At 44.7% G+C, this 13,880-nt stretch overlaps 1 protein-coding gene across 3 annotated transcripts in view; it reads left to right on the top strand.

Moving 5' to 3' along the window:
* NSUN7 (NOP2/Sun RNA methyltransferase family member 7) overlaps positions 1-13,586 on the top strand; it is a 1,257,082-nt gene extending 1,243,496 nt beyond the window's left edge. For all 3 annotated transcript variants that reach the window (XM_085642201.1, XM_085642202.1, XM_085642203.1), the window contains 2 exons: positions 9,790-9,913; positions 12,029-13,586. In XM_085642201.1, the coding sequence (XP_085498327.1) occupies positions 9,790-9,913; positions 12,029-12,676 (772 nt within the window). In that variant the 3' untranslated portion in view covers positions 12,677-13,586. The remainder of the gene's footprint in view (positions 1-9,789; positions 9,914-12,028) is intronic.
* Positions 13,587-13,880: the final 294 nt, after the last annotated feature.

Here is a 13,880-nt window from a genome sequence, read left to right as displayed (position 1 = left end):
TATTTATTCTGTTACACTATACTACAATTTGACTCTAGCAGAACATTTCTGGAGTTACATTAATAATTTTAAAAATGATACTATCTCACAATTTCTATAGTTTAACCCAAAAAAAAATGTATTTACGAATTTGGATTTGTATGTTAAACATATAAAATATTTATGCTACGCAACAAATATTTTCTATTTACTATTTTAAAATTGTGCATACAATTATTTAGAAATATACCTTCACGTTAGTAGAGATGAGGAGTGTAGGTTGTTTAGATAAACTTCGTATTTTTTTACGTTGTCTTTTTCTTCACAGTTGATACAACTTATGCTATAGAAAAAAAATAATTTGATGGTATTTTTCGAAAAATAATACATCTTAATATTTAGTTAACTTATATTTCATTACATGATAATTTTGCTTAAAATGTTTGAGGATTAAAAAATAATGTTTGTAGTTTATTAGGTGCAGTGTATGCAATGTTTGAAATGTTAAATGAATAAAGTAGCAGTTTGTGTTTAATTTTAATAGAAAATTACTTGTATTTCGAATCCAAAAATGCTTCTCAAATGTATTTCGGCGTTTTCTCGGTGAAGAGGTCAGAGGGTCAGGTTTCTGAGTCTGGTCTCTCTGGGAGTTGACAATCAACTGGTTAAAAAATGGTGTCTTGCTTGTATTTATAACTTTTAGTCAGTGTGATTATTATTTTTTTTAAACACAGCGTTGGTTATAATTTTTAATGTGGTTTATTTGCTGTGTCAACTTATAATTTTAAAAACATTTTAAGATGTGTGGTTTTTACTTTTAAGTTCCGTTTTGTCATCCATTTTGAAAGTAGTGTTGTGGTATTATTTTCATGGAAAGTGTTGTAGGACATGTTTTGGAAGTAGAAAGTTTAAAATGGCGACTATGTGTTTGTGATATGTTTTATTTCGTTCATTTGTTTTGTTAGTTAATATTATTTTGTATGTTTAATATATTTAATAAATTGTTGTTTGTGGAATAATTTTATAAATGTTGGAAAAAAGATTTTTTTTTATATACGAGTATTAATTTTAATGCTCGAGTATTAATTTTAGTACTCGAGTATTAATTTTTAAAAATAATATGCTTTTCAATACATTTACGTTCAGTTTTTCTCTACGTTTTAAAACACTTCCCCACCCAAAAACTCCAAATTTCCCTGCATCCCGTGCCAGGTTTTATTTATCAAATAAATATATATATATATTTATTGATGCGTTGTAAAGGTATGCGATATAGTTGTGTTCGTTTTAAAAGTACTTTTTATTTAATATCTCTTTCTCGCGTTGTAAAAGTTTTCGTAGTAACAACATGCGTTGTAAAAGTATTTGCGTTGTAAAAAATGCGTTGTAAATACATGCGTTGTAATAGCATGCGTTGTAACGTCATACATCCGTCTCAGAGTGTGGGGACACCTTCAGCATTGAGGTCTGTTATTTGGCCTTGGGTGCACCAATACTGTTTCGTTCACAGTGAACAAGAGGTGGCATACCTTCATAGTATTGCTGTGCTCAACTGTCCCCAGACACTAGCTTCTCAGTATAATTTGATATCAAGTTATTTGCTGTTGTGTCATAATTTCCATTGTTTCCAAGTGGCATGGTGGGTCAACCAACTGGGGAGTGCAGGGTTACATATGTGCAGACTATTCTAGATGTTACTCATGATGCATTTCCTGATATGCACTGTGACATTTTTGTTTGGACTCATGTGTCAGTTGTATACAGGTGAATGATTATTTTCTGTATCTTCACCTTGCCCACAGTATCATCGGAGGACACCGAGGAAGACAGCTGCACGGACGTGGAGGAGGGATCCAGCACCGCTGCCACCACTGCTGGCGAGTCTGCGGGAGCAAGTGGCACGGAGGGCGAGGGGAGTCAGGCGGAGGACCTGTCTAGTGACAACACTGACTGAACTCCTCGAGGAGGCGGAGGCTGCTACAAAACCTGGCAGCAGCACTACATCTGTCACCGCCCCCTCCATTCCCATAACCGCCCTCCCAGTTGCTCCGGTCCCTTCTGTCCGTGCTAGGCAACACTGTGTCTCCTTCGTGCCAGGCACCGCACCCCCTGCCCCTGTCCCCCCTGCTGCCCTCACTGCAGAGTCTGTGGACATTCTGCGGCAGTTGCAGGTTGGCCAGACATCGATGCTGAATGTCCTCCATGGCGACACCAGAATGATGACACAGATGGTGTCGTACATGGAGGGCATGTCATCAGCGATGTCTGACCAACGGATGTTGCTGAGGTCCATGGACTCTTCACTGAGGGCAGCAGTGAGTCTCCTGCAGCGCTTCGTCCCCCCCTACCCCTGCACCATCCACACATCCCACTCCCATGCCTGTCCCAAGCACACACAGACATTCCCAAGCACGCACCCCACCAGACACAGGCAGCACACCACCACGTAAGGGCAAGCACACTCCTCCTGGCACGCACACTCAGGGGGATGAAGGCACACCCACTGGGTCTGGGGCACACAGGCATACACGCAGCCAAAGTCCGAGTCCGCATGCCGCACTACCCAGTCCCTCCAAAGGCACTCCCCTCGGCTCCCCACCACACAACCTGACAAGGAGGCTTATTTGGCTGTGCTGGGCCTCAGCCCCTCTGGCTCTCCAGCCCTCAAACGGGAACGGCACTCCACGGGTAGGGGAGTTGAGTCCCCTCCCCTGTCCATCCCCTCCCCCAGTAGCGCTGCACCCCATCACTCCGACCCCCCCCCCCCCTCCTTTGAGCCTGTGTTTTCTTCGGGTGCAGGGGATACGCTGGACGACCTGGCAGCAGTGTGCAGCGCTGAGCTGACCTCCACCTTTGGCGCTGCCCAGCCCCCTGTGGTGGAGGTGCCCGTCCCTGCACCCACCACACCTACCCTTACACCTCCTGTCCCTGCGGTGCCTGGTCCTTCCCCACATGATGCCCCCCCCCAGTCGATGAACCTGAGGGTTCTAATGTGCAGGCAAGCTAGGGGAGACACGTGGCCATGTGTCCCCCCCAAGGACTTCTGATCTGGACTGGCCATGGGCCTTTGTAAATAGTGTCCTTTTATACATTTTCATTTAATGCTGAATAAAGCATTTTCTTTTCACTTTGAACACTATTGCATTTCAGGTATTGATGTGGGTGCTGATGGTCCAGGAGTTGGGGTTGTGGTAATGTGTTATGTTTCAGGAAAAAGTTGTAGTCTGATGCTCATGGGGTGGACCATGGTATCTGCGTGCCATCACAAGGTCTCTGCAAAGTATCTTTGGTCGTGTGTGCTATTTGTGTTTGGAGACATTGTCCCAAGAAGTGTTCCTTCCTCTGTGGCACCTGACATCTTCCCTGCAGGGAGTTGCACATTTGTTGTGCTGACCTGTGTCTACATTTCCTTTGTTGGTGACAGATCCCTTCAACTATGGCCATGCCTGCTCAGCAATGTCTCCAGCTGCATCGTCTGTGCCATCCTTGCTAGTCACTGTACTTGTGTATTAAGTATGTTGTAATGCCTTAATGGCGACATTCACCATTTTCCGCACTATGCATCTGTGTTATGCCAGCATAGCACACAATTGGTACTTGTTCTGCAGGGTATTTGGGCACCTGACTGACAATTGTGGGCATTGTATCTGTGGGAACTCCACCCTATTCCTTCCATGAGAGGCAACATCTTGGTGGCTGTCCCAGCACCTGTAGATTCCTATCAGTCCTGGGATGTGCGTGACAGTGTGTGTTCCCTTTGGCTCTCTTAGTTTATTGGGCTTTCACATAACTATGCCGTCTTGTGACATGATCTCAGTGTGTGTACTGTGCTGCATCCGCCAAGGGTGGGTATGCATGTGTCATTTGTCCTCACACCCACATGTGTTGTGTCATGCAGTGGGGGAAAGACATCCATCCTCATGGGAGTGGGACACTGCTGTCAGTGATGTGTTGTTATGGCACTATCAACATAGTCGAACATTAGGGATGCGTACATACACCCATGGAGTTGTGCTCATCTGATCATGATGTACCCCCATGTCTCTGTCCACTGCTGGTATTCCTCTGCACCCACCCCTCACATGTCTCTGTCCACTGCTGGGAGTGATATGCACCCACCCCTCACATGTCTCTTTCCACTGCTGGGAGTGATAGGCACCCACCCCTCACATGTCTCTGTCCACTGCTGGGAGTGATATGCACCCACCCCTCACATGTCTCTGTCCACTGCTGGGAGTGATAGGCACCCACCCCTCACATGTCTCTGTCCACTGCTGGTATTCCTCTGCACCCACCCCTCACATGTCTCTGTCCACTGCTGGTATTCTTCTGCACCCACCCCTCACATGTCTCTGTCCACTGCTTGGAGTGATATGCACCCACCCCTCACATGTCTCTGTCCACTGCTGGGAGTGATATGCACCCACCCCTCACATGTCTCTGGCCACTGCTGGGAGTGATAGGCACCCACTCCTCACATGTCTCTGTCCACTGCTGGGAGTGATATGCACCCACCCCTCACATGTCTCTGTCCACTGCTGGGAGTGATATGCACCCACCCCTCACATGTCTCTGGCCACTGCTGGGAGTGATAGGCACCCACCCCTCACATGTCTGTCCACTGCCGGTATTCCTCTGCACCCACCCCTCATATGTCTCTGTCCACTGCTGGGAGTGATATGCACCCACCCCTCACATGTCTCTGTCCACTGCTGGTATTCCTCTGCACCCACCCCTCACATGTCTCTGTCCACTGCTGGGAGTGATATGCACCCACCCCTCCCATGTCTCTGTCCACTGCTGGGAGTGATATGCACCCACCCCTCACATGTCTCTGTCCACTGCTGGTATTGCTCTGCACCCACCCCTCACATGTCTCTGTCCACTGCTGGGAGTGATATGCACCCACTCCTCACATGTCTCTGTCCACTGCTGGGAGTGATATGCACCCACCCCTCACATGTCTCTGTCCACTGCTGGGACTCCTAGGCAGACACCCACCCACCCACCCGCACCCTTGGTGCTGTACACTGCTGTCCTGGCCATGAACACACCCCAATATACTGGTTATATGCTGCACCAGGCCCTAAGCCAACATTCGTGGTGTGTGTGCCCCTTGTATCACTAATGTACTGGTGCCCTAGAGGTACGGGTGATGCGGTCCGTACCCCCGCTCTGAGGGCGTGGGTACGGCCCGTACCACCATTGTAGTGGTGATGTGGGGGTACGCGTGGTACGGGCCGTACACACGCTCTGAGGGCGTGGGTGCGGCCCGTACCACCAATGTAGTGGTGATGTAGGTGTACGCGCCGTACCCACGCCCTCAGAGCGTGTGTACGGCCCGTACCACGCGTACACCTACATCACCACTACAATGGTGGTACGGGCCGTACCCACACCCTCAGCGTGTGTACAGCCAGTACCACGCGTACCCCTACATCACCACTACAATGGTGGTACGGGCCGTAGCCACGCCCTCAGAGCGTGGGTACGGCCCGTACCACGCGTACCCCTACATCACCACTCCAATGGTGGTACGGGCCGTACCCACACCCTCAAAGCGTGCGTACGGCCCATACCACGGGTACCCCTACATCACCACTACAATGGTGGTACAGGCCGTACCCACACCCTCAGAGCGTGGGTACGGCCCGTACCACCATTGTAGTGGTGATGTAGGTGTACGCGCCGTACCCACGCCCTCAGAGCGTGTGTACGGCCTGTACCACGCTTACCCCTACATCACCACTACAATGGTGGTACGGGCCGTACCCACGCCCTCAGAGCGTGGGTACGGCCCGTACCACCATTGTAGTGAAGATGTAGGAGTACGCGCCGTACCCACGCCCTCAGAGCGTGTGTACGGCCCTTACCACGCATACCCCTACCTCACCACTACAATGGTGGTACGGGCCGTACCCACGCCCTCAGAGCGTGGGTACGGCCCGTACCTCCATTGTAGTGGTGATGTAGGTGTACGCGCCGTACCCACGCCCTCAGAGCGTGCGTACGGCCCGTACCACGCGTACCCCTACATCACCACTACAATGGTGGTACGGGCCGTACCCACGCCCTCAGAGCGTGGGTTTGGCCCGTACCACGCGTACCCCTACACCACCACTACAATGGTGGTACGGGCCGTACCCACGCTTTGAGGGCGTGGTTACGGGCCGTACCACCATTGTAGTGGTGACGGGTACGGGTACGCGGGGATTGGTGGACACGCCCCCCGAAGTGACCAGACCCTGGAGGTAATGTATGGCCAGTATATGGTATTTTTAAAATTAGGTAGAGGTTATGTTTCCTGCCCCTCGCCCCCCCTTTGCCCCTGGGTGTTGTGCTGACCTTCTGCGGCGTGTGCTGCGGTTTCGGTGCACCAGGTCGTAGGCTAGGAGGGCCGGGATGACACGTAGGATGGGGTCCATGGCTGTCCGTCACGTACCGCTGCTCCTTCTTCGCGTCGTCCTCAATTTCCCGGGAGTTTTTGGCTGCCGTAAAAAATGATCCGTGCGGAGTGACGTAGGCACGAATCGTACTTGCTGGTCCGTAGAACGCTGCCTGACTCCGTCCGGACGTCAGGTACGCGATGTCCCGGATCGGAATTGTGGGTATTTTTTCGTCGCACGTAGTTTTTTACGAATCGTACGGAAATGGTATTTCTGTACGAATCGTACTTGCTGGTTTTTAAGGAGCATTTCCCGGGTACGAGTTGTACGGAGAATACGCTCCGTACGACCATTCGTACCCGGGTTTTACAGGATCGGAATCGGCACCTAAATGTAATTAATTTTGTAAAAATAATTGTATTATTTAATATATTTAATATTTATAATTTTATTTTTTCTATACATAAAAATCGATATTTTGTGCAACTATATTTTTTTACATCGATATTTTTGTACTTACCTGTTTAAGTATAGGGAGCCAATATTTTTGTAGTCTATATGTTTTCATCGATATTTATGATATCGATGTTGTGTCAGTGAACCCACAAAAATATACCAATGTTGTCCACCCTCGTGTTTTCCATTAACAAGAGCAAGCCTCATCTTTAACTTTACAGGTCTTTGGGATGGTCACTTAGAAGGCCTTTCCATCCCTTCCAGGAGTACAAGACTTTCAGGGTCCCTATGACGCTCTCTACAGCTGTACTCTGAGACTGCTCATCATACTGCTCATCAGGTTTGCGAGATGCAGGCCTTGGTAGTTGAACCTCCATAATCTACCTTTTCCTCTACAAGCTAGTACTTAGGATCTGTGCATCCATTCTTCCGAATGTGGTGTCACCTTTCCACGTAGGGCAGTTCATCATCCATCTAAAAAGGAGGGGAGGCTACAGTGGTTGTACTGAGAGCATCCTTTAGCTTCTTTATTATTAGGACTAAGGCATGTGGATGTGGGTGATCAACTGTTTGCTGGGTTTGCTGGTGTGAAGAAAGCAAAGGTTATCCCGAAACAGACCTTATTGTGATGGATTATCTCTATGTTGGACGGTGTTATGCCTTAGCTGAGGGTCTCAGAGCTCATTCAATCACAAATAAATCTACTACTACAGTCTTAGCTTGGGGCTTTCCAGTCCTGGACATCTTCCAGGTAGCCACATGGACATTTGTCCATCCTTTCACCAAACACTGTTGTATTCTCAAGACAGTGGATAGGGGCATTTTGCCTGCGGGATTTTGTAGAACCTCCTGGTCTAAGGCCATTCCTCTAACCTACCTCCTTTGGTAGGGCATTTATTTTGTAATGATTCACAGGGTGAGGAATCTGTGATTAAAAATTTCCATTGGAAGAATAAATTACTTACCTTATCCTATAATTCGTGTAGGGTAAGGCCTTGAGATCAACAAGACCCTAGACAAATGGAGCCAAGAGTACCTGAGGGAGACTTTGACGTTTTCTGCTTGTGCATACCTGAATGGATTATACCAGATGCAGAACCTCATCTGTTTACCTTTCACACTTTTGAGTTAAAGGTAGCAATATTACTGCCAGTCCATGCTTTTTCATAGGTGTGGGATGGATGGGTTGCTTTTTCCTCCAACCACCACCTTTTTATCAAAGTGGGAAGCATAGACGTAGGCTGGAAAACCCACCTCCGACTCCCATTGCAGACTGCCATGTACGGCACGCCACAAGTGGATTGTGAAAATCACTCCCCCCCAACCCCCCCCCCCCCCATTCAGCATTTTGTCATCTACTGAATTGTAACAGAGAAAAAGCAGGTGATTTGTGTTAAAATCTTAAGTGCCTTCAAGTATGACAATGAAATAACCAGTATCATAGTAAGCACTTTTATTTACATACAAGGATCTCTCATACAGGTATTGTGGGGATGTACATCATTTTTCTATATATTGCATCTTTTATTTTAAAGTAGGAGCAGTAAGCAACATTTATTAAAATAAGCAGCATACACAGGAGTGTTACAAATCTATCAAAGCTTTGTCTTTACCAAAACATCTATGGTTGTTTTATTTATGAGAGAGATATTCTAAAGCCCGTTTTTAAAATTCTGTACACATCTTTAAAAGCGGAGAGGATACCCAAAATATGTATTGAGTGGGTTTAATTTATAATGTGGAACAGATCTAAGCAGAATAAATGACATTTGTAATTTATATTCAGAAGCAGAATCTGAGAAATCTTTCTAATGATTTATACAACCAACCAATGTTAGAGGTATATCATCATCAATATATTGTATTAACACAAGCACAATGGGTGCTAACAAGTTAAGTGTTAGGGTGAATTAGTCCTATAACAGGCCACATCCACAAATTAAAGCTAAATCAAAATATGAATTTTGTAAATTGATAAAGTGCTGGCAGACCACATACAGTACCATTTTTCACATTTAAAGCAGCTGAAGCACAATTTAAAAGATGTATGCACACAAATATGTCCAGCTAAATTAAGGGAGGTGAATTTGAGAAAAGACTGGGCTCTTGAATTTGATTGTTCATTGTATATGTAATTTGTGGCCTGAGTGTAACAGTGGGGGTGGAAAAACTGATGGAAGGCTCAGCAGTTACCACTAGGTTGAGAGCCAGATAAAATGTGAAATGCTGAATGATGAAAGTAAGTCTTATTTGTGGTTTTTGAAAAAAGCTATGTTTGAAATGAGACTTAGAAGACAAACTACATCAAAAGGAGGATTGAGGTAAACATGGGTAAAACATGTAATGTTGATTGATGCTGAAATCTTACACTGCAAATTGCTAGTTCGGTCATATATCTGTGCTTAATTCTTGTTAAAGAATTAATTTAATAAGATGAATTTAATAATCTAAAATAATAAATATGTAAAGGCTGCAATGTTTTACTTAGTATAAAATGTTTTTTCAATATTGAAAAATATTTTAAGGCAGCAGCATGTGTTCACATCAAATATATTTTTTTAACTGTTTTTATTAATACGAAGGTAGCCAGTACATTAGCGTTTATACATGACACGTTGTAGATCTGCTTTTCCGATATAGATTACAACATTAGCGTGCAGTAGCACTGAGAGTACAAACATTCAAAGGTTAGTCTGAAAGGGGACAAAAAACAAAAAATGTCTCTCTGCCCCCCTCCCTACTGTGTGGATTTCTAGCCCGGTGTAGCGGGTGGTCTCTGGTCTCTTCCCATGCATCTGACTCAGTCCAGTGTGTGACTATTTCTCGTATTTCTAGTTTTCTATCTCAAGACCGTAGTGTCTTAACCATGGGGCCCAAATCCTGGTGAACATGAAATATTTGTTTTGAGCAGGGGGATACTTGTGTATTTTTCACAAATGAATAAAGTCAGTTTTGCGTTTTTTTTCAGGCTTAGCCCTCCTGTTGTTCCCCTATGCTCCTCATCAGAAATGATCTCTGCTTCAGATAAATTCTTCAAAGTAGAACCATCGGATATTTCAAATGGTTGTTTTCTTGCTGTTCTAACAAGAGAGGTAAGCTTCTATCTGTACCCTCAGAATGTATTCGATAATCAAAATAAGTATTGTGATACACAAATATTTTGCTGTGACGTTTTTATGTCAACTTCCAAGGGATTTATTTTTAAAGTAACTAGTAAAATTAAGTAATAAAGGCTTCTTAATTGGATTAAAGATTTGTGCCCTCTGGTCAGGGCTGGACTGGTGAACCAAAAGGAGCCCTGGCAAAAATGCGCAAACCATCCCGCTCCTTTTGTCTCTGTCCACAATCTCTCTCTTTCTATCCATCCATTCTCTCTCTCTCCTCTGTCTTCTCCCACGCTGTTTGCTTTCTATCTTGCCTCCCTTTATCTGTCTCTTAAAGCCCCCCGGTTCCTGCTGCTGTTAACCTCAGAGAGCTAGGGAAAGTGAAAGAGGCAAACTGGCATCCAAGAGCTCCAGCCCACCGGGGAAATGTCTGGTGGACAAAATGCCTAATCAGGTCTGTCTCGGTTTCAATTCTACAATTAGGAACTACATTTTGTACTGTCTGCCAGGCGAAAATTTTCACATCTGTTTTGTGCAATTATCTGCTTGCATATAAACATTTTCCTGGTTTGTGTTCACCAAGAAGAATGAGGCCCCTTGTGAAGTCATATTTGTTCTGACTACAATTTCCCAACTGTTCTTAATTATATCTGTTGAAGGTTCCACAGCAGTTGTTGCTGAATCATGAGCCTCTGGTAAATTCTGATCTGGCTTTAGACCTTGTAGCGATATTAACTTAATCTTCATGTAAATGTACCTCTCTCTTCCCCACCTGGTGTTCTTGAACTCAATTTTTACCTAACTTTATTCAAATCCCAATTGTATTCATTATTTCTTGATTACTTCTTAGGAGATATAAAGTCCCCATAATGGAGGAGTCACTATCATCAAATATCTCTATTTTATTTGCAAATGGTATTCTTGGCACTCCTGGTATGAGTTCCAAATATTTTGGTTATTCAAATTCTATAGGGCTGGATCACAACAAATGTTTGCCTGTTGCTGTTATGTGTGCTTGGTGGTATGTTAGGCTGCGCCTGGTACAAATACCTTTCATCGCTGAGTTATGAAACTGACTGCAACACAACAACAAAACATCACCATATTACAATAACCCACCATGATAACAGCAATACAACACAACATAAAAACACAAGTAGCTCAGCAACAAATTTACAACATGGTACAACACCCAAACAAAATGCAACAAAGCAACAACACAGTGACACACAATAACAATCCAATTCACCTATACAACAGATACTTTAGAGATGTCCTTCAAAATACTCTTGGTAAGGACAACATACCCTTTTCCATTCACTTTTCGTAGCCGGACAACCACAGAGATGCATAGAGGGCCAGACTTGGCTACCGGGCAATATCAGAGACTGTCTGAACGATGACTTAACTGCAGGACCTCGTTCAACTAGCTAGCAAAACGGACCAAACAGAACAAAAATAAAACATATAGAAAACAGACACAGCAACCTTTATCCTCCTGGACTTCTCCCCAGCATTTGACACAGTCAGTCTCTCAACCTTATCCAATGCCTACACGAAATTGGAATCCAAGGACAAGCATTCTGATGGATTGGCTCCTTGCTGACTGGAATGATGTAGTCAGTCAGCCTGGCAGCGTACACCTCGGATGCCCTGCGACTTCATCTGCGGAGTTCTGCAAGGATCCTCCCTGACCTAACCCTCTTCAATTCATACATGATCCCTCTAGCCAGCATCTTCTGCTCTGATTATATAAATGCATGTATGTTCGGAATTTCAAAACTTGTGTGAATGCTAAAAAAAATTGCATCCTTCCTCGTTATCGTTGTCTCTACCTGCCCTCTATGCTTCTCCCTCTTGGAACACCAGTTCAACATCCACGTTTGAATCCCACTCGTTGGTGTGTTACATAACATTTAGAACATTGTTTTGATATTTGTAGATATATAAAATTGTGCCTTTTCGTATATTTTCTTGCAGAAATATTGCTGTTTTGAATTTGATGAAGGTTATTTGTATATCTCCCTTTGTGTGTATTCCATGTACGTACTTGTAAAGCATCTAGAAAATAATGTTGTTTAAACATTTGATTTTGATTTTCAGCGTGATCCATCTGAGGCGGTGTCAGTTAAGGATGTCTTGGCTCGGGCTGCAGCAAAGGGTTTATTAGAAGGTGTTGAGCTAACCAAACATTCAAAGAGAGATGAGAGGAAAAAGAAATTGAAAACCTCAGGGCAAAAAGGTGTTTCATCCACATCTGTTTCTCAAGCAAAAATTAATGAGTTTCTTAACAGGGAAAGCCTTATTGGAAATGCAAAGGTTTCACCGTCAAGAACAATAAGTGAAATCCCTCTACACGCTGCTAACCAAGTTAACAATTCCAATCAACTCAAAAAATCGCTCAAACAAACTTCCAGTTCAGGAACAACAGTGCATGGAATTGCGAAGACTAAAAACAGCCTCTCATCTATGTCCAAGGTGTTTGAAAAGCAGACGAGCACCGGAAAACCCAAGTCTGAAGACAAATTGATTGTTTTAAAGCCTGTAGAAATACTCCTTCCTCCGGTAATGTTACCCTACTTTAATGCTCCAGGAAATAAAGTGCGAAATCCTCCTCATCCTTACTATTACCGTTGGAGTGGATTAAAAGCCAGCTCACATGGTTCACTTGTGTCATCATTATCGATAATCGGAAAATCCAAAGAAACCTTTCCATTTAGTGTGGTCCGACATCCCAGACCTTGGCTTTGAAGCCAGACATTTTGTGCGACTGTTGTTATCATTTCATTTCCATTAAAAACTAGCGGGTTGACCTGATGTTTTCAGTGGATCACAATGTACAGAAGCAGGCATGTCGAACTACATATTAGGCGCCCTAATATTTAGTTTCATTCCACTCCATTAAAAGGTGAAACTCAAAATGATGTAAAATTCACTTTGATCAAGTAAATCATCATACTTAACTTAAACATTTTACGCTGCTCGATATTTCTCTGTTTAATTTTCCACAGTGGATAGTGAATCTTTGCCAGCAGTGATGGGCGTCTTCCTTCTGCTCCCCTTCACTATAAGAAGGTGAAATCGGTCTGATAGTCCAGGTGTCATAAATGTTCAATACCTTATACATTAGGCTTCAGCTGGACCCTTGTGATGTTTTTGTAATGTAGCTCTACACTGAGTGTTGGTTCTTAAATCACATCATTATCTACGACTAAGGGCCTCATTACGAGTTGCCTGTTAATTCTGCAGTGAGATACCGGGTGGTAATTAACCATCTGGACGGAATCAGTCCACGAATTAATGGATTTACCCCAGAATGGAGAATAACTTGTGACCATCGAAATACAGAGTTCAATTCCATGTGTTTTCTCCCTTCCAGTGTAAGGGGCGTAGGGGCGTCTTGTGTGAGGGAAGCGGTGACAAGAGGGCAGAGGGCCTTTTTTTCATTTCAACTGGGGGGAGCTTTTTCTACTTACCCCCCGCTGCCAGAGTAAGTAGGCGGAGGACGGAGGGGCGCTAAGAGCGGGTGCCCTGCAGCTCCACAGTAGACTCTGGATCCAGTCTGGATCCTGCAGACCAGATAAGTCTGGGCCCGTGAGACAACAGAAAACGAGGGGCATATTATCAAGAAACGGCGTTAAAATTATCGCTAAAGCGGCGATAATGGGCTTGATAATATGCCGCAGAGAGTTCCCATAGAAGCCCATGTTCTGGTGTCAACATGGGTTTCTATGGGAATTCTCTGTGGCATATTATCAAGCCCATTATCGCCGCTTTAGCGGCAGTTTTCTGCCGCTAAAGCGGCGATAATTTTAACGCCCTGCTTGATAATATGCCCCCTGGTGTTTAGAGCCATATTCCCTTGGGCGATACTGCCCTGGCCAACTCGTAAAGATGGCCCAAGTCCTCATAGCTCAACCTCTAATACTAGCTCATGTTATAATGTAGTTGTTGA

The sequence above is a fragment of the Triturus cristatus genome, chromosome 2_2, assembly GCF_964204655.1.
Source record: "Triturus cristatus chromosome 2_2, aTriCri1.1, whole genome shotgun sequence".
Lineage (NCBI taxonomy): Eukaryota > Metazoa > Chordata > Amphibia > Caudata > Salamandridae > Triturus > Triturus cristatus.
The sequence above is the reverse complement of the archived record's forward strand: the minus strand, read 5'-3'. Positions and strand labels throughout refer to the sequence as shown.